The sequence below is a fragment of the Podarcis melisellensis genome, assembly GCF_964234715.1.
Source record: "Podarcis melisellensis genome assembly, chromosome: 16".
Taxonomy (NCBI): domain Eukaryota; kingdom Metazoa; phylum Chordata; class Lepidosauria; order Squamata; family Lacertidae; genus Podarcis; species Podarcis melisellensis.
This window is the reverse complement of record NC_138533.1, coordinates 26757904-26778318: the sequence shown is the minus strand read 5'-3', so window position 1 is coordinate 26778318 and position 20415 is coordinate 26757904. Positions and strand designations below refer to the sequence as shown.

The window sequence follows — 20415 nt, the reverse complement described above, 5'->3', positions numbered from 1 at the left end:
ACACTCCTTTGGGTATACTGGGCCAATGTCATTTAGGTCAGCACCAACACTTTGAATTGTGAAGGTCAGCACCAACACTTTGAATTGTGCTCAGAAACGTACTGGGAGCCAAATTTAATTAGACCGGTATGCAGGTCACATATTTGCAGGATCAGAGATATCAGGAGAATCCTGCTAGCTTGTCCTTTAAAACAAATAGCAAAATTATAGACCTCAACAGTTCTCAACATGAATACCCTAGAACAGTCTTCCCCAGTCTGATGCCCTCGAGCTGTTTAGTGCTATAGCTCCAAACTGCCCCCGTAGTCCAAAACTGCTGGAGGGCACCAGGTTGGGGAAGGCTGATTTAGAAATTCCTCAGTGCCCTTTCAGACCATTTGTCATCCGTCACCCTCTTCTGCATGAGAAAAAAAGATTCCAGAATGTTTGACAACGGAAGTCACGAAAGCAGCATATTTTTGCAAAGCTAAGCAAATACATTCAACACATACCTTTATCCTTATCACAAAAATTTCAAAACAGTTGTCTTTTATTTTGCACACAATATGCACGTCTGTCTGACAAGCCAGTGGAGGTTTTCTAGCAGAGTCCATGGTACCAATTCTGGTTTGCGGGGCTTGTTCATCAGCCTGCCTCTGGCCTGCCCCCGAATCAGTTTTAGGGATTCAGGGCCAACTCCTCTCTCAGGCCTAAGTGAAGTTGTCAACCTGTCTCTGAATTATGCCACTCAGATGACTGCAGGTTCGTTGGGTGTGTTTGTATGATAATGCTCTTCCACACATAAAAATTCATAGGCCCAGAAAACTAGCATGTAGGAAAACAGCTAGAAAGTTTTCAACATGATAGGAATTTATTTTATTTTATTTTTGTAAAGGGAGGAGCATTCAACAACCTGAGGCCCCACTTGAACCCTGAAGTGGCACAGTCCAGGCACAGGTTCACCACTTCATTTGCTGTTTGTGAGAATTAGCCCTCTGCCTCCGCCTGTTGAGACCCCACTATTATTGCTAATAAGTGGAAGCAGTTTCTCTATCCACACATACAGCACAAAGCAATGGGAAGGCGGAGGGTGGGGAGAAAGAGAGAGAGAGAGAGAGAGAGAGAGAGAATGAATGACTGAATGAATGTAAGAGTAAAGCCAACCTTTCCTTGTAGCACACTGCCACAGACTCGGGGCCACAGAGTGTGGCTTCTGTTATGTGTACATTTCTTCGGTAAATCCAGCAGAGTCCTGCAGCTACAGCTGTAGCAGAAATGTTTGAAGACTTCCTGAGTGGTGGAGTGGGTCATCAGCAGCTCCCACATCTCTTACTGTGTCGTGTGCTCTTATTGTGCTCTGAAGCCCAGTGTTGTCCCTCTAAGTCTACTCTTGCTCTGCCAGGAGCTTTATAATGAGAATATTCTTCCTGGAGGACCTGCCCACTTCAGTTTGGGCAGCCAAGGTGCCAATGAGGTGTTTGTTTTTCCTTCCCAAAAGAGTTTATGGGAAGGGAGGCAGAATTTTCCCTCAACAAGCTTTGTATTTTCCCAGAATTGAGAGGAAATGGCTTCTGAAGTATCTGGTTTCCTTTGTGGAACTACTGAGCTCACCTCCACCCCCATGCGACTGCTTTCTGGAGCTGACATGGATAGCCCTTCACAACACCATTCTCACAGTGGGAACAGTCAACCCAGACTCAAGATGCAATTCATCTGCTGCTCAGGCCCTGTACTTCTGTGCCATATAAAGTTGCAGAACCTAAAATGCAACTCTTGTCTAAAACAGGCATGATTTACTGTAAGTCACTTTGAGGTTTTTGTGAAAAACGAAAACCTGGGGTGGTGGAGAATCTTCTACATAAATAAGTGAAAATGCTGTCTGAAGTATTCTTTGGGGATTCAACAGGTAAAAGCTGTCTGGGATGAGGGCAGAGATTCCAAAGTTAGGCATGAAGTGCCACCTGTGGAAGGAAATGGTACTTCTACACAACAACAAGTACCACCCTGCATCCAACAGTAGAGCACGAATACAAGACTCAATGCAAGAATGCAAGACTCAATGTTTTTTTAACTACTGATGGGAGAGTTTCATTCAATTCATTCTGAAATCAGTTTGGTATTCATGAGCTTTCCCAGCAAGCACTCAGAAAAAGTCCATCTCTTTTCCAAGAAGTCTTTCCCAGTTCAAAATGCTCGTGTATCTGCATAGATGCCATCTAAATGTGCTCTAGAATCATAGAGTTGAAAGGGATCCAAGGGTCATCTAGTCCAACCCCCCAATGCCATCTGGAGGGCACCAGGCTGCAGAAAGAAGAGGAAAAAGCATGCGCACCACCCTGGGCTCCTTGGAATCATAGAATTGTAGAGTTAGAATGTTCCCAAGGGTTATCTAGTCCCATCCCCAGCAATGCAGGAATTTCAACTAAAGCATCCATGCCAGATCCATGAAGGAAAGGTGGAATATAAATATAATAAATAAATAAAAGTACAGCCATATCTCAGGTTGAATGTGCTTCAGGCTGAGCGCTTTCGGGTTGCACTCTGCGGCAACCCGGAAGTAACGGAGCGTGTTACTTCCGGGTTTCGCTGCTCGCGCATGTGCAGATGCTCAAAATGACGTCACACGCATGCGTAGAAGTGGCAAAACGTGACCCGCTCACGCGCATCTTACGTTCTGTTCAGGATGCGAACGGGGCTCCGGAGCAGATTCCGTTCACATCCCAAGGTACCACTGTATATGCTCTAACGCCATTGAGTGATGGGTCCTCCCCCTTTAAAAAAGAATCACCCAATGTGGAGTAATTTACCAGCAGTCCAGTATTGTGCTTCTATTAAAGAACCTAAACAAGAAGCAGCTAAAAAAAGAAGATTTGGGGAAAAAATATTTAACTGGCCCATTGGAGGAGGAAATATCAGCCCTGATAAGGCCACTGAGAGGCATGACAAAGATACAACAGGAAGGATATGTTTAAATGAATTACATTCCGTAACAGCAGCTTTGCCATTCCAAGCTGGCCAGACAAGCTGCTTACATGATCAACAAGGGTGGTGCAGTGGGGAAAGGCAGACCAGTCAGCCAGTCTGCTACCCACTTTTTTGTTTTTATTTCCAAACAGTTTTAACAGACATAAATGTCACTCTTTTAATCCTGTTTATAGTGTGACTGAGTAGAAATCCTGTATGAATCACCTGTGTGGAGGACAACTGTTCTGCATGGACACTTTGGACAACATGATTTCCCTGCAACAAAGCAGTAGCAAAATCACAATGGTGCACCACTGACACCATGCATGCATTTGGGTGAATTCACATGTTCACTTTTCTGCTACTACATGGCAAGTCTTGCAATTGCCCCAAAGTGAAATCCGCATGCCTGCTGGCTTTGTGGGAGGCTTCTTCATCTCACAGACCACAATGCCATTGTCAGGATTGAAGATAAAAAGTATCTAGATTGTTAACTTGCAGCCAAGGAACCCCAAGCACCTTTGGCTCTTTATCAAAAAGGAGGACCCTGTATGCTACCAAAATCATGAAGAAATGGGATTAAAATGCACGTTTCCATTTAATCTCGGTAGTAACAAGTCAAAGATACTATTAGTCCAGTTATGGAATGCTGAGATAGCTATGTTTCTACCCACACAGACATTCTCAGACTCTTATCGCAGCATGTATTCTGAAAAACCAACAAGATCGCCAAAGAGGGACTAGAAAGATCTATACATGCCAGAAAATCTGCTCACTTGCTTATGTTAAACTGCAAAATGAGATTTGAAAGACACTGCTAGAGTGTCCTTGCCATTGGACAGAAGAAATCTTGGCAAAGAAATGCAGATATTTTGGAGGCTGAAGACCACAGTGTGAACTGGAAAGACAAGTAGAAAATTTGCTGAAGTAGAACTACTGAATAGAGGTCTTGCTAATCCTACAGTTAGAGACTTTATCATAGTACAAATAAATATGACTGCTGAAAATATGATTTTGCAGCCAGGAGCTAGTGTCACATCTAGATCACCAACTTTGCACCATCTGGGTTCTGCTGAACAGCAAGAGGAGTGTGTACACTTTCTGCAAAGCTACTGCCTTGTTGATTTAGTGCAGCCTTCTTCAATTTGGTATCCTCCAGCAGTTTTGAACTGCAACTACCATCAGCCTCAGGCAGTACAGTAATGCTTCCATGAGCTCTAGCATACAGTCATGCTACATGGGAGTTGTAGGCCAAAGCAGCTGAAGGGAAGCAAAGTTTGTTTTAGTGGGAAAGAGTTCTTAATTTGACTAGGAAATCTGCAAGGCACTATAACCAACCAAGGAAAGACACTGTGTTGGTGGTCTACACAACCCATTAAGTCCCCAATAATGTCTGCAGTGTCTGTGGAGGGGCTTCTCCAAGATTTACATGTTGCCTCTGTGTGTCAGGTATCTTGCTGCTGTCAGGTATCCATCCCCAGGCTTGTCTCCTCTCCTGCAGAAGCAGCTCTTGACTGATAAGCTGAGTAGGCCTCTCACAAAGAGAGGTTAGGGATGCAGGTAGCATGCAAATGCTCAGGATGACCACCCTTCCTGCCATCAGTGTTCTGCTGTAATCACAATATAGTCTTATCTTGGAAATTGAACAGAATCCATTATGGAAGTCCATTCAACTTCCAAAACATTTGGAAAGCAAAGTGTGGCTTCTGATTAGCTGCAGGAAGCTCCTGCAGCCAATCAGAAGCTGCAAAAGCCCCACCGGATGTTCGGCTTCCAAAAGAATGTTCGGAAACTGGGTTTCAGTCATTCGGGAGCTGATTTGTTCAGGAGCCAAGGCATTCAAGATCCAAGGTACGACTGTACCATGTTAGAGTTTCCGCCTGGCTTCCCCTTCCCTGGAAATTTTGTCTGGGGTGCTTAGAAAAAGAAAGAAGCCATGGCCACAGGGAAACAGAGGCAGGGAACAGAGCAACAGTTTGCACATCAAACCCATTCCTAAGAGTGCCCCCAAGGCAACCATGCCATGATAGAACAATAAACAAAAGGGAGCTGTTTTGATCAGTGCTGGTCCTTATCCAGAAGGTAAAGGGACTTATCCATTCAAAGTGCCCTAATGGCATGACAGCAAAACACTTCACTATCAGTGGGAAGGGACTGGCTTTCATTTCTTGTAAAGCAATCAGCATTTGTTGTTGTGACACAATGACAGAAAACCAAGAAATATTAAAGGCCTCAATTTTGCTGCAAAAATATCAATCTTGTAGCACCTGAAAGACTCATGAAGGCTATCAATGGCTATGTTCTGTTTCTAGTATCAGAAGCAGTATGCCTCCATATATGGCGTCTGGGAATAAACAGTTGGGAGACAGGGCCTACTCTGCCCAGCATCAGGGATCGTCTTATGTTCTTATAACCATAACAGATGTGACAGTGTTCTACTCCATCAGAGAGCATATGTGCCAGTGAGGTGTAGCGGTTAAGAGCGGTAGTCTCGTAATCTGGGGAACCGGGTTCGCGTCTCTGCTCCTCCACATGCAGCTGCTGGGTGACCTTGGGCTAGTCACACTTCTTTGAAGTCTCTCAGCCCCACTCACCTCACAGAGTGTTTGTTGTGGGGGAGGAAGGGAAAGGAGAATGTTAGCCGCTTTGAGACTCCTTAAAGGGAGTGAAAGGCGGGATATCAAATCCAAACTCCTCTTCTTCTGCAGATGTGACAGGTAAGAAGTTAAGAGGTCCAGTAGGTGGGCTATGTACCGTCATACCTCATGTTACATTTTTTTTCAGGTTGTGTCCCATGGTGACCCGGAAGTACCAGAAAGGGTTACTTCTGGGTTTCACCGCATGCGCACAAGTGCCAAATCGTGCCGCACACCTGTGCAGATACTGTGCTTCAGGTTGCGGGCTTTTCATGTTGCGAACGGGCCTCCGGAACGGATCCCGTTCACAACCAGAGGTACCACTGTATTCTGCAAAATGAGATTAAAAACTGACGGAACACATAGAACACACCTTGGATTCCACTTTAACAGTGACATCAAATGCTACAGGAAGTGACATACCTAAAATAAATGCAGAGTGACAGCAAGTAGCTTCAATTTGTAGCATGAATGAAAAGCTGGAGGTCTTTAAGATAATTACATTACATGCAAAACCTCCAAATTCCAGTGTAAACATTCTACGGAAACCTCCAGCAAATAAACTGCAAACCCCAACAAAAGAAAAGAGCTGCTCATTTTCCAGAGACGGAGAGACCAAATGATGGAACAGGAAACATTAATTTGCTGCCTGTTGCTTCTGTGGAAAACAGCCGTGCTTTTCCAAACACAGAGTCAGTTGATGGCTTTCCTTCCTATTCAACCGCCCCCCTCTCTCTCTCTCACACACACACACAGAGAGAGAGAGAGAGAGAGAGAGAGAGGTAAAGCTAATAAACAGTCCTAGCTCTAGTCACCAAGGCTCACTGCATTCACCACGATACAAAGAGCTGCATGATTCACAAATCCCAGAAGTGAGAGGGTGAGATTTCCAGTCAAGATAATAGCGGATTAGCAACACACAATTGGATAGTTAAGCAAGAATAATTTATACCCAGCTCTAGCAGAGAGAGGGATGGAAAACTTCATGTCTGACATCATCTAGAGGTCTTAAAAGTTCCAAAGAAAGAAGACTAGATTTTCTCAAGGGCAGGCTTTGAAAAGACCAAAGGGTAATCAAGCACCTAAGTAGTTTATTCAGATGAGCATGCCCTCCAAACAGGGGTGGTATCCTGCTTTCAGTCACTCATCTCAATTTACTTCTTACTGCAGTCTTCCCCAAGCTGGTGCCCTCCACAAATTTTGGACTCCAACTCCCATCAGCCCCAGCCAGCATTACTACATTGGGCTTCTCACCACCTTTCTGTGTGGCCATGGCTGCTCCCATTTTGCCTTTTATGGGTTGTGGATCAATGCACATGGAGCCCAGATACCCTGTACAGATAGGATGCTCTAAATTAGGGATGGGGAAGTTGCAACCCTCCAGATGTTCCCATCACCACTGGCCATTGGCCATTCTGGGTTGGGTCAATGGGGGTTGGAGTCCAACATCTGGAAGGCCACCTGTTCCTGACCCTATGCTTCAAAGAAACATGGCCATCTTGCCTTTACAAAGGTATATATTCCAACAGCCCACCTGGATTTGGCCTTTGCCCATGATTCGGTCTGTGGTCTCTCCATCTTCTTTGGTAAGCTTGGTTTTGTTGTAACACTTCTCGTAGCACAAGATTCGCAGTGTCTGTGAACCCTCCAGTTCTATCTCAAATTCCTGCAGCAGGAGAACAGCAGTTGAGTTAGTCGAGATTCACTCTTCATAGCAAGGATAGTTAGATGCTTTGGACAACTCTTATAAGCCCCAGTCAGCATGGCCAATGGCCAAAGATGATAGATTCTGTAGTCCAACAACATCTGGCAGGCACCACACTGGCTACCCATGCTGTAGCTCTCAAAGTACTAACATCACAGAGATTTCTTGGGAAATCATGAAAGGGCACCCTGAAGATTTTGTCTCATTCTGTTTTCCACCTGGGGAACAACTTCTGCGCAATCAAAACAGCTTTCTGTCTGCATAATCTATAAATCTATAAGATAGTTCCCCAAGGAGGGGGTTGTGCACTTTGCTGGCAACGGGAGGTGGGCTTTTTATTAACTAAACTTATGGAGCCTCCCCCTAACATAAGAAAGGCAGCAATAAAAAAGGCAAAATGAAACAATGAAAGGTATTAAAAACTTTAAAATACAATTAATTGTAAAATACAATTAATTACAAGTAAATTACAATTGTAAAATGCAATTAAATTTAATTGTAAAATACAATTAAAGCATGGGCATAAAAAACTTTTAAGAGGACTAGACCATAAGACATATGTGAAGGATGACTGTCACACCCTTGGGTCTGTTCCAGAGGGAGACAAATTCCTGGCTTTGCCAGGAAAGATACTGCAACTTCCATATTTCCTGAGGAAAGATCTTTTGTAAACTACTTAGAGGTTTTCTACAGAGTAAGTGGCATGTATACTTTGTTAATCAAAATAAAAATCTTGATGAGCTAAACTATTGTAATAGGTCTCTAAATAAGAACACTGAAACCCTCTAGTGCAGCCCTTTCCATCTTGACATCCTCCAAATGTTTTGGAGTGCAATTCCCAACATCCTCAGACAGAACATCCATAGTGGCTGGGGCTGATGAGAATTGTAGTCCATAATATCTACAGGGAACCAGGATAAGGAAGGCTGTACTAGAATAAAAAACAGCAATAGAGGCAGCTGCTCTTGCAAGCTGTGCCGCTGCCCAGTTCTCAAAAGAGAGACTGTTCTGCTTCTGGCTACTTTCCCCTTCACTTTCATAAGTCATTCAAAACAAATTCAACGGAGCTGCCTGATTCACAGGTACTCAAAAGCAGCCCTCAGGGATACAGCCCAAGATTAACCACTCTAAGCAAGCCACAGCATTGGCCTTGAACTTTCCCCACTCAGTTAATGCTGCAAGTCAGTTGTGATGGTGGTCAGTTGTTGTTGTTTTTATACTATTTATTTATACCCTGCTTTTTCCTCTAATGGGACTCTGTCCACATACAAGATGCAACTGTGGCATTTACATCTAAGACTCGCTATGCTCTCCTGCTGAATTTTTAAAGAGGTGGATTTAGATCAAAACAGTTTGATGCCTATAGAGGGGGAAATCCAAAAGGATAATTCTCTCCCCCCACCTTACTGAAACAAATGGGAGGGAACCACAAGGGCACTGCCACACTTGGCCCCCAAATTAGACAGCTGAATTTCGTTATGACCACTTTTCAAATGGGATTAATTCTTGGAACCATTTGTATGCAGACAGTGGCAGTAAGATGAAGGTCCCATCCTTTTAGGAGCAGGCCATGACAAAAAATCTACAGGAACCTCCCTGACACACCACATAAGGAGAAAGCAATTTAAATCTGTACAAACAGAACCACTGGCCTCCTACTGTCAAAGACTCTATGAGAGGTGGTGATCAGAGGAAGCCCAGAGCACCACTACAGTCTACCTCATTCCAGTTGGGCTCTGCTGTGTCTCTGTAAACTCTCGTTTTTGCCTTGTTCACGAAGTACCCAAAGGAATCCACTTCTAAAGTGCAGTAGAGGTCTAGGAGGAGGAAGACAAAGAAGCAATGGCTTGGTTAGGGTCACCAACATCTCTTGCAGTTTCCTTGGTCAGCTGGGTCAGACCATGCGCTCACAATCAATCTGACTGCTGGTTGGTCCATGCAACAGTGATCTACACTTTGGAGCACCTCCCAGAGTAGGGTGCTTCCTTCAGTCCCATGGTAGTCTTTGCTGACACCCGATATTTGGAGGGCTGCTCTTCTCTCAAGTGTCTCAGTTTCCAGAACCACTCCAAGGTAAAGATTATATTGCAAGCTCATTCTCATTCTTGACAATTATCCCACAAGATTGATTTGTAAAACCCAACCTCAAATGATGGAAGAATTTATTAAATTTCATTCTGTCGTAGAAGACCTTCCTAACATGCCAGGCGTCAGTCACCAAGCTGTCACCACTATGCATTTTAAAAGGCTTCCAGGATAGACTCCCCACACAGGAATACACCCCCTGCCAGACAGCGGCATAGGCTGAATTTACCAGATGGGAAGCCAGCTGGCCACCCATCCCTTGAGCCCTCCAAAGGTCAACTCTCCTGACTGCCACAAAAATGCCAGCTAGGTGTGCTGCGACAACCACCTTCATATGTGTGCCAGCTATATAGCTGCAGAGAGAAAGTGCATTGATTGGGCTGTGCAAGAAGCCAAACAACAAAGGAGTATAGGAAGCAGCTGCCATAAACCAAGACAGAGCATTTGGTCTATCTAGCTCAGGACTGTTTACACTGACTGGTTGCTGCAGCTCTTCAGGGTCTCCCATCCACTTCCATAACATTATATTCCATTGTTATGGCAGCAGCACCAGCGTCTCCCTGTGGGCAACCAGAGGCTTGCTTGAATCCAGAGTGGGGCTTTCATTTGGTTGCTAGCCGTACCACCAAATCATACTTAGCATGACGGTAATCCAGCTCTTTGCATTCACACACAGCTACCATGCAACTACCACTCACTTGAGCTCTGCTTGAAGCCGCTGGCTGAATGGACAATGACGTTCAGGAACCCATAGAGACCAGGGGACTCATCATCTGTGTTAAAAACATATAAATATGATAGTTAAACTGGCTCTGGGAGTTCGGTGGCAAAGACAAATTAAATCCCCCTATATCTGTTAAATTCAATTTCTGTGGCGTAAATGTGTGTGTTTAAAGACTGTAAGCACATTTATCCCAGATTTAACAACCTTCTATGTATGTTATTGTGGCTTGGGGAAAAGATCTGCTCCATAATCTATGGAAATTTAGTTTCATAATGTTTATAGCTGTGAGCATAAGGAATTAGACTATGCAACATCCCAAAATCCAGGGAGCATGAAAAAGGCTTCTGGACTGAGAGTGAGCCACTGCCTTTTTAAGACACTGTTTTTCACCACTACAATGACTAAAGCTGGTGGCTGGCTCCATGCCTATGCCTGGGAAGTGAACTGGGACTGTGTACTTTTATTGGTATGCAATGGTATAGATCCAACACACACATTAGCCACTTGGAAATCGTCCCTCTGAGTGCTGCCCACTGTTGGAGGCAAGATAGTCAAGAGCAATGGCAGATGAGGCCAATTGGTTCCAGGGTTCTCACCTTCTTTGTTTATCGTGAGGGGGATGTGATGCACAGTCTGAAGTTTCACACAGGAATTTGTCAGCATCTGGAGCTCCACTGAAGTCAGTGAGAAGCTTTTGAAACCTACAATTCAGAGGAGAATGGGCTTTTAATCTCCTGCAAACTTGGGAAGAAAGGTGTAGGCCGGTAATGCTGACCTCTTTGCTTTGAGTATTATTGCCACAAAGACATCCATAAGGGATCCTCAGAAATGATCCTGGGAATAGAATACTACGATTCCCGGTTATCCTAGAAAAGGTCAAGCAGATAGCCAACTCCTACCAAACAATTTGCCACATGTGGGAATCATGCAGAAGCCTTTTCTCACAGAGGAAAGGCCCTCTTCTAATAAACCTGGAGATCTCCCTCAACAAGTTACCTGCTCCTTACTGGGAATGATGGCTGGACTAGGTAGCGTCACTGCATCAATACTGAGCACAGAACTGTAGAAGTTTCTTCCTACATGAGGACAGCATGCTGGGAGTCCCCATCCTTGGGGTCTCGCTGGAGTGGAGGGGAAGCACCTGGAAGGTGCTGATTCACAGAAACACATCTGTATCTGACCCAGACCACAGTCAAGAAAGGCCGCATATCTACACATGGGACATTCGGCAACCCTCACACAGAAGAGTGGCATGTTCAGCCTTAGACAGGCAGAAGGGTCAGCCCCAAGATCCCCCCTCTGATTTCTCCAAGCCCAGGATGCCTGCTGGTCACACCTAGGGAAGTCAGAGCATAGGCACGTACATTTCTTCTGCTGCTCCCGGATGATCTCTCGCCACTCTGCCCGTTCATAGTCAGATGAGATGAGGAATGTGTAACTCTGAGTGACAGAGAAAAAGAGGCCCAAGGATTATTTATTTTATATTGCCTTATCCAACAGCTAAATTATGTACAAAAAGAACAATCTAAAGTGTTAAAATAAGATTATACAAAGTTCATAATACAGCCAACACATATCCCTGTCACCCAATTTTTATTTAATTTTCTGCAAGACTAACAGCATTTTCCTGGACAGTAAAAAATAACTTCATGTGTCTTACTCCACAAGTTTTGGCTTAAGCAGCCATTGAGTTGTACCATCTAGGAATTATGTCCTGAGGTTTGGTGTCTTAGGGGTATATGTGACCATTCACAGTACTCTTCATTGTACGGTGAAAATAACCTTTCGCCTGTTGGTCTGTTAAATGCATAGTGCTACACAGTCTTTTGTCTTTTCTTAAAAAATAATAATCTGGTTATAATTTTCTGTTCTTCCTTTTTTGGGCTGATGAACTTTTTTTTCCAGACAAAAGAAATCAGCCATTTGCACGCTTGCCTTCTTGCCAGGTTGTTCACTGCAGGTAGTGTTGAAATGTTTTTTATATACAGTGGTACCTTGAGTTAAGTACTTAATTCGTTCCGGTGGTCCATTCTTAACCTGAAACTGTTCTTAACCTGAAGCACCACTTTAGCTAATGGGGCCTTCCGCTGCCGCCGTGCTTCCGGATTTCTGTTCTCATCCTGAAGCAAAGTTCTTAGCCCGAGGTACTATTTCTGGGTTAGCGGAGTCTGTAACCTGAAGCGTCTGTAACCTGAAGCGTCTGTAACCCGAGGTACCACTGTAAATGCATATATTTCGTGGCATGTGAAGAAAATAGTTCCCTGTGTTTGGAAAATCTTGGTGAAGGTCTCAACAGTGTCAACATTAACAGCTAAGACTTGAATGACGTCAGCAAAGCCATCTGTCTTTGAGGGTACAAAGTGCACAGAGCATTTAATCCAGAGTCTGTTTCCCTTGCAAGGGTTTACACAGCCTGCCATCAGCTCTGCCCATATTCTGTTCAATTACAAAGAGCTCCCAAAAGATCACAAGATCCTGCGCCATTAACTAGCAGCTGGGCTTAATGTTCTAATTTGCCAGCCTTCAGCTTCAGAGATAATGGTCTTTTTTGCATTCATTATACTATGGGAGTAAATTTTATGTTGTGAACCACCCTGTGATCTTTGGATACAGGGCAGTATACAGATTTAATAAATAATAATAATAATAATAATAATAATAAATGAAAGCAGCCATTGATTCATTTTGCTGCTTCTGTAGTGAGCACTAAGTGCGCAACAGGCATGCTCTGTTCACTCAGTTTTTATGGGGCATGTGCAAGACGCCATGAACAAAACTCCACCTCTCATGGTTCCTCTGTTTAGCCCCATTCAGGCCCCATTCTTTGCCAGTGAGCTGAGATGCCCACAAGGCCTCTCACCTTGCCATTGCGGTTATGCACTCGGAATGCCATGTTAGGAGACATCAGTAGAAGCAAGGATTCCTGCTCCGAAAGCTTCTTTTTCAACCTCTCCATATTCTTGCTGCCCTTATTAGCCCTCTGAGGAAGAAAAAAAAAAAACCAAGAGGAAATGAGATCATGTTCTTTTACAACTCAACAGATGCAGGAATTTGACGTTCACAAGAATCTCAATATTTAGGTTCCTTAAACCAGAAGTGGGGGTACTGGTTTTAACCTATGAAGCCTTGCATGGTTCAGGACCCCAAGGAATATCTTTCCCCATACAGAGTTGCCCATGCCAACAAAGCAATGGGCCTTTTCAGTAGTAGCCCCCTAACTATCAAATTCTCTTCCCAGGGAGGCTTGCCTAGCAATGGCACGGACATATTTTTGGCACCATGCAAAGAGGTTTCTCTTCTATTTGCGTTTTCCTTTGCAGCTCCTGGCAGTATTCCTTTGGGGGCTCTTTAGGGTGGTGTGACTTCTCTTAGGAGATGGAGAGATTGTTTTCATGGCTTGATTACCTTTTAATTATTTTGCTTTTCATATGTTTTATTGCCATTTGTAAGTTGCTGAGTTAATTGTATAAAGCAATTAACAAGCTTAATCAATAATAATAATAATAATAATAATAACAATAATAAATGGTGTGGGTTAAACCACTGAGCCTAGGGCTTGCCGATCAGAAGGTCGGTGGTTCGAATCCCGGCAACGGGGTGAGCTCCCATTGCTCAGTCCGGCAGGAAGGTAAACGGCATTTTCATGCGCTGCTCTGGTTCGCCAGAAGTGGCTTAGTCATGCTGGCCACATGACCCAGAAGCTGTACGCCAGCTCCCTCGGCCAATAAAGCGAGATGAGCACTGCAACCCCAGAGTCGGTCACGACTGGACCTAATGGTCAGGGGTCCCTTTACATTTACCTTTATGCTCTATCTGGCATTATGCTTCCTGCCCATGTGACCCTCACCTACATCCTTAACCCAGAACTCTGCTCCTACAACCCAGCCTGGAAACTGCCCATCTCAGGGCTTCTGGAATGAGGAGCCCAACAAACATGTGAAAGGGACTCCCCTGGCAGCCATAGCATCCCTCACTCACATGGGTGCTAGGGAAGGAGTGGAGGATACCCCCAGTGAGAGCTCCACACTCATCATTGCCTGCTCTTGCCACTGTTACCAGCAGCAGCACCACTCAGCTATTCAATGAGAAGGATGTGAGCTGGAGGCAGCAGCTAAACAGTGTTCACACTTCTGGATGCTCGAAGTGGACCATCCCTAATTCTGAGTTTGGCTCAAAGTGTAGCCAATCTTTCCTACAGCAGAAAGCCTCTCACACTATATTGCCTTTTGTACTGTTCAGGAATGTGCATGGGGCTCTTCATACCAGCTGACTGGGCTGAGCACAACCCAAGCAGGACTGGGAAGGCTGTTTTGTTGCAGGAATGCTTAGCTGAGCAATTGGTGGTGGGGTAGCAGTACTGCCAAGCTGCTCCCTGAAAAAGGGTGGGGGAGGCATAAATGTGAGCCAATGAGTAGCACACTGGCTATGAAACTTAAGTTCCTAGTTCAAATCTCTACAAAGCCACGCAATGAGGCATGAGTACCTCTCATTCTACGCCTCTTACAGAGGCTGTTGGAAAGGTTGTTAATATATCATAGAAAACAGATATAACCGCCAAGCACTATTTGCATTTCTTATTCTCCTCCTCCCCTCTGCTTTTACTTTTTCCCGTTGGATGTCACTCTTCAGTTGAGAAATCTTGATCTTCATAGCATCCAGCTCCTCATCTGGCACAAGGGAGATGTTCGGCACTGCCTCTGAATCGTCCACCATTTGGAAGCTGAGGTCTGAGAGTGGAATGTACCATTTGCAGTCATACTGCTGGCTTTTCCTGCAAGTAGGAAAGCAGAGTGTTAGCCAGCTTGCCCCTCTGCTCCCCTTAAGCAGCTTAGCCCCCACAGACTTGCAGGACGATATCCTCCTCCCTGAAGCAGCCCCAAAGTTTAGCCAGGGTAATCCGCTCCCTGCCTTATGCATTCCAGCGTTACAGGCCCATACTACAAAAGGAATCTTTCCTTTTGACAACTTGCCTAAACACCTTCCAGAATGCTGCAAAACCCATCTAGCCTTTGGAAGCCTTTCACATGTTCATTTTCCTGAGATGAATGCTAACACCCGAGTCAGGAAAAATGTGTTGAAATGCAAGAAAATAAACTTGGGTTTCCATGGAAGTGGCCAGTGTGAGGAGGTGCATGGCTCTCTAACTGACATATACAGTGGTACCTTGGAAGTCGAACAGAATCCGTTCCGGAAGTCCGTTTGACTTCCAAAACATTCGAAAACCAAAGCACGGCTTCGGATTGGCTGCAGGAAGCTCCTGCAGCCAATCAGAAGCCGTGGAAAGCCATTTGGATGTTTGGCTTTCAAAAGTAGTTCGCAAACAGGAACAGCCACTTCCAGGTTTGCGACATTTGGGAGCCAAAACATTCGAGAACTAAGCTGTTCGAAAACCAAGGTACGACTGTATGCTCTTTCTGCTATATGGTGTACTACCACCAGCACTACCATACTTAGAAGTTGGATTCTGAGCCAGCTCCAGCTTCTAAGGGCAGGCCCCTATGCAGCAGCACAGACAGCAATCAATCTGGGAGGTTCCAAACCAAAGAGAGGAACCAGAGCTCAAACATGCTTGGCAGTTGCACCCTCTTAAGTGGAAGTCCTGCCTCCTATTCTCGTTGTCTGCAGTTTCTCAGAGGTAATGGAAAGGCGACCTGCACATGTTCAGAGGCATCTGAGCTGGAGAAGAACAAGGGCTGGCCTCTCCATTGGGAGGATCACTTCTGCTCCAGTTTGGTGCTTTGCCTCTGTTGCACCTGGCAGTTGCCCAGCTGTTCTTAAATATTTTCCTCCCCACCCCCTTATGCAATGTATACACATGGTCCTTCACATGGAGCCCATGCAGAAGAGCCTCACCCTCCAATCTGCTTCTTGAGCTTGGCACACAGGAACAGATCGGTGAAGAGGAAAACATGGCGCAGCTTACGGGCTCCCTCGACCAGCTCCACCATGAAACTGTCCTTCATGAGCTGACGGTGCTGCCAAAAAAAGGAAGGGAGAGGCAAGGGTCAGAAATGGAGACTGGGATAAGTGACAGATGTTGGCCACTGCAGTCAGTGTATACAATACTAAGGTAAATGGACCAGTAGCCTCACTATGCATAAGGCAGCTTCCTATGTTCCTATGAAAGAAAGGTGCAGGGGAACTGGAGGAGAAAAGATGTGATAGGGAGCTACAGGATCAGACCAAGGAAGGATTCAGCACAGGGTAGAAGTTGCGGGCAACTGGATGTAATTGAGGAACTGGTCCATGCAATTGAGTGGGTCTGACAAAATGCAAGGCGGCTTATGTTTTCCAGCCCAGTCACATGGTGAGAACCTCTGATGCGAGGGTGGCACCTCGCTGGCAGATCCTGGCTTGCACAGACCCTCCACATGACGATAAGCAGCTGGCAAGGAATACTGTTCCCATGTACAGTTACTGTTATTTTGAAGCATTTCCATGTGGCAACCACAACGTTTGTATCAGAATTCATTCAAGGACAGGCAGCTTCAGGAGGGAATCTGCCTTGTAACTTGCAACTTCCTTGCATTGGTAGCTTTGTCCTTCTCTTTAGATGATGATGATGATGATGATGATGATGGTTTTCACAAGCTTTAACAATTCCCTTCCCTAACTGCCCCCTATGGTTCCTCCCCAGATCTACTAACCTCATTTATAGCGATAGCCTTATATCTATCTGCCTTTCAACCCTTTATCACGATGTGAATGAGAAAATATATAGTAGTTAATTAGTCCAATAAGGATTTAAGTAGGTAAGTAACGGTAAAAGAGCAAATGAATAGAAGGCAAGTGTTTTGCTGCTATTTTCAAGTTACACAAGATGAAGAGAATATAAAATACAACAACGAAGAAAACAGCAAAGAAATTAACCTTGGGGCACTACAGCACCAGCATAATAGACCAAAGCTCTCAGCTAGTTTAAAGCGTTTACAATGGCTGGCCTTCAATACCAACCCAATAGTTCCACAAAGGGACTCATGAGAATATGGTGGGCCATTAACAGTGAAAGCAAAAGGCAGGTTTGAACAGTTCTAGATTTTGCATTGTGTCTCCAGACTCCATTGAAGGTGTCATTTGGCAAGGGGTCCCAAGAACTGAGACAGTCACTATTTGACAAAATTTAAAAAATTATAAGCAAATTTAGGCTGCACAATTAAACTGTGTTCAGCACCCTTATGCAACAAAACTGTTGCTGTTGGGTTTTGTTTTTTAAAAATCAGACTTTTGCAGTAAGGAGAGTGACTGGAAAATGCACTGGAACAAGGAGTACAACAATCACTTGACATAATGTCATATAACCTCAGTACAAACATTTTAAGAATGAATGCTCAATGAACAGCAGCCGTCATGGTCTCTGTGCAAATTTTGTGTCTACATATGTGGACAGCAGCCGCGCAATTAAAAGACGCCTGCTTCTTGGGAGAAAAGCAATGACAAACCTAGACAGCATCTTAAAAAGCAGAGACATCACCTTGCCAACAAAGGTCCGAATAGTTAAAGCTATGGTTTTCCCAGTAGTGATGTACGAGAGTGAGAGCTGGACCATAAAGAAGGCTGATCGCCGAAGAATTGATGCTTTTGAATTCTGGTGCTGGAGGAGACTCTTGAGAGTCCCATAGACTGCAAGAAGATCAAACATGTCCATTCTTAAGGAAATCAGCCCTGAGTGCTCACTGGAAGGACAGATCCTGAAGCTGAGACTCCAGTACTTTGGCCACCTCATGAGAAGAGAAGACTCCCTGGAAAAGACCCTGATGTTGGGAAAGATGGAGGGCACAAGGAGAAGGGGACGACAGAGGACTAGATGGTTGGATAGTGTTCTCAAAGCTACCAGCATGAGTCTGACTAAACTGCGGGAGGCAGTGGAAGACAGAAGTGCCTGGCGTGCTCTGGTCCATGGGGTCACGAAGAGTCGGACACGACTAAACAACAACAACATGTGGACAGGCCTTTTGGAAGATCTCCAAACTCCCTGAAAGCCTATTTCTTTTTGTATCTTATTGGAAGAGGACTTACTTTCTCATATGTTGCCAGCTGCAGGGGCTCCTACACGCAGCCTGCAATACCCAGTGTGGCTTGGGAATTCCAGAGATTATTCATTTTGCTGCTAGTGTGGTTTGGTGAAGCCCACATTTTCTGCCCTTCTGAAAAAACTTATTGGATAGGTATGTGGCTAATTATAGTGTTAGCATCAACTATCTCCAAGGATTTGTCCAAAACCAAGTTATTTCTGTTTTCTTCCAGAAAGGAAGTACAGCTGGGCACCTACTCCTAGTTTCTTCCTAAAAGCAAATATTATCTGCAGCTGTTTTACAATGAGTTTACTATAAGGGCCAGCAGAGGGCAGCATAAAACTATTCTCCAACTTCACAAACTGGCAAAAACTCTTACCCTTTTTAACCAAATGGCTTTGCGTATACTAGCAGCTCAAAGCCAGTGTAGGGCAATACATTTTATTAGGATGCACAAGAACATTACAAGGCTATAAGCAAGCATTAGAGTACTCTAGAAAGTTCTTCTCCAGGCTGGATATCAAGGTAGGCAAAAAAAAAAGCATGGAATTTTTTCCTCCAAAAGCCTGCCCTCCATAGTCTGTCCTCAGGGGGAGCTCTGCAAGTGTCACTGGGTTAGCCTCTCTAAGGGACATATAGGTTTCAGGGTGCTATTAGGACAAAGAAGAGATAAGGAAGGGGATCCCTCATTTATTGGCAAATATAAAAATTGCAGGTATCCAGATCTACCACCAGCACAAAGCAGAAGAGGCTTGGTAAAGAGAAACATGGCAGTTTATTAGCAAATGTAAATATTGGTATCTGGTACAGAATGCTGACTAGTCATTGGAGGGAAGGATATGCTAACTAAAAGGTTCTCCGTGGCTTTCTTATTGCACACAGCACTGCTAAGGGGGTATAGATCCATTTAGAACAGATGTCGTTTGCAAACTCAACTCACAGCGCACTCATTATTAGCAAATATATAAACAGCACCATCTGTACATATTTTCTCAAGCCAGTAATTCAGATTTCCTCTAAGATTCTCTCTTATTTGTGAAAAGTTGCAGATTCTCCACTATTTTTGGTTCAGTGGGAATTATTCTCACAGAATGACGATTCTTCAGGTATCAAAGACAGAAGATATAATGCAGGAGCTTCTTCTCTAGAGTTTCCACAGTAAATGTTTTGGATCTGGGTCTATTCCAACATAACAGTTTGGACTGAAGCTACCACAACTTTCTTGGGCTCTCCTGTGGCTGACTCATCTTAAAGTATTTTTGCAAAAGGCTGAGTCCAGTCAGCGTTAGGAGCTACTTGCTAGCGAACAATTCCAGTCTCCATCCCTGTCAAGGACAAGCAGAATCCATTTTGGAGGGGCCTCCTTGCTTCCCTTGCTACTCAGATGCTTCAGAGATGCCAGCCTGCATTAATGTCTTTGCCATCCATGTGCGTTCATTTTCCCCCAAGGACTGTAGAACTAAAGATGCCAGACAAATACACACGGGTGAGCTTTGCAGTCAACTTCTGAGGAAGGGGAGGATTCAGTCACAGAGGGCCATAAAGCAAGGCCCCTCTTTGGCAGTCCAAAGCCCTCATTTAATATTTTTAAGGAGCCGATGAATATGGAGGAGACAGCAAATAAGCTCCGCTCCTCTGGGGCATGGCAAACGAGCCCAGGCTGCCAACCAGATTTTCAACTTGAGGTGCAAATGCGTTCTTGTGCTTCGACGGCACTCGCTGCAGCAATGCTGACAATCCCCAGCTGCTCCCGCCCCTTTCCATTGTGGCTGCTTGGAAATCAGAGAGTTGCCCTTGGAGAGGATGGTTCGGTGCCAGGTGCCTACAGAGCGGTCAGCTGTGCTTTCTGCCCATCACCAACACAAGACAAATAGAGTAATGGTCTGCTGTGCATTCGCAGTCATTCTCTGGGCCAGCTCACACATCTAGGGCAAGGTCTTCAGCGGAATACAGCATGCAGGACTGGATGCATGGATGCTTCCATAGGTATCCAGGCACTTGTTCTCCATAGCCCTCCTTGCTGATATTTTCCAGAATGTGGCAAGCCATGATTTGGACCTATGCAGCCACGAGACAACTGGCCACCTGGACTCAGGTTGGCTCCTACATGCAGGAAGCTGAGTAAGTTTGTGAGTAAACGTGAAAGAGGTGAGGGGGAACAACCCAGGATGGCTCCCTCATTAGGCAAAGCCTCTCTGCCTTACAGAGGGGAGGAGTTGTGAGCAGGAGCTGTTTCCTGTGTTGGCAGGGGGCGTTCCAGCCCCTGCCCAGCTGGCCTGGCGACCGTGCCACGCCCCCAGGTAGCCAACC

General features: G+C 44.9%; 1 protein-coding gene across 1 annotated transcript in view; it reads right to left on the bottom strand.

Moving 5' to 3' along the window:
* Window positions 1–20415, bottom strand: part of BCR (BCR activator of RhoGEF and GTPase) — a 91202-nt gene that overhangs the window by 9317 nt on the left and 61470 nt on the right. Inside the window, exons 9-16 of the mRNA XM_081893228.1 lie at window positions 15947–16068; window positions 14696–14864; window positions 12954–13073; window positions 11458–11533; window positions 10690–10794; window positions 10068–10142; window positions 9004–9101; window positions 7114–7245 (exon numbers count right to left, since the gene is read on the bottom strand). Coding sequence (XP_081749354.1) covers window positions 7114–7245; window positions 9004–9101; window positions 10068–10142; window positions 10690–10794; window positions 11458–11533; window positions 12954–13073; window positions 14696–14864; window positions 15947–16068 — 897 coding nt within the window. The remainder of the gene's footprint in view (window positions 1–7113; window positions 7246–9003; window positions 9102–10067; window positions 10143–10689; window positions 10795–11457; window positions 11534–12953; window positions 13074–14695; window positions 14865–15946; window positions 16069–20415) is intronic.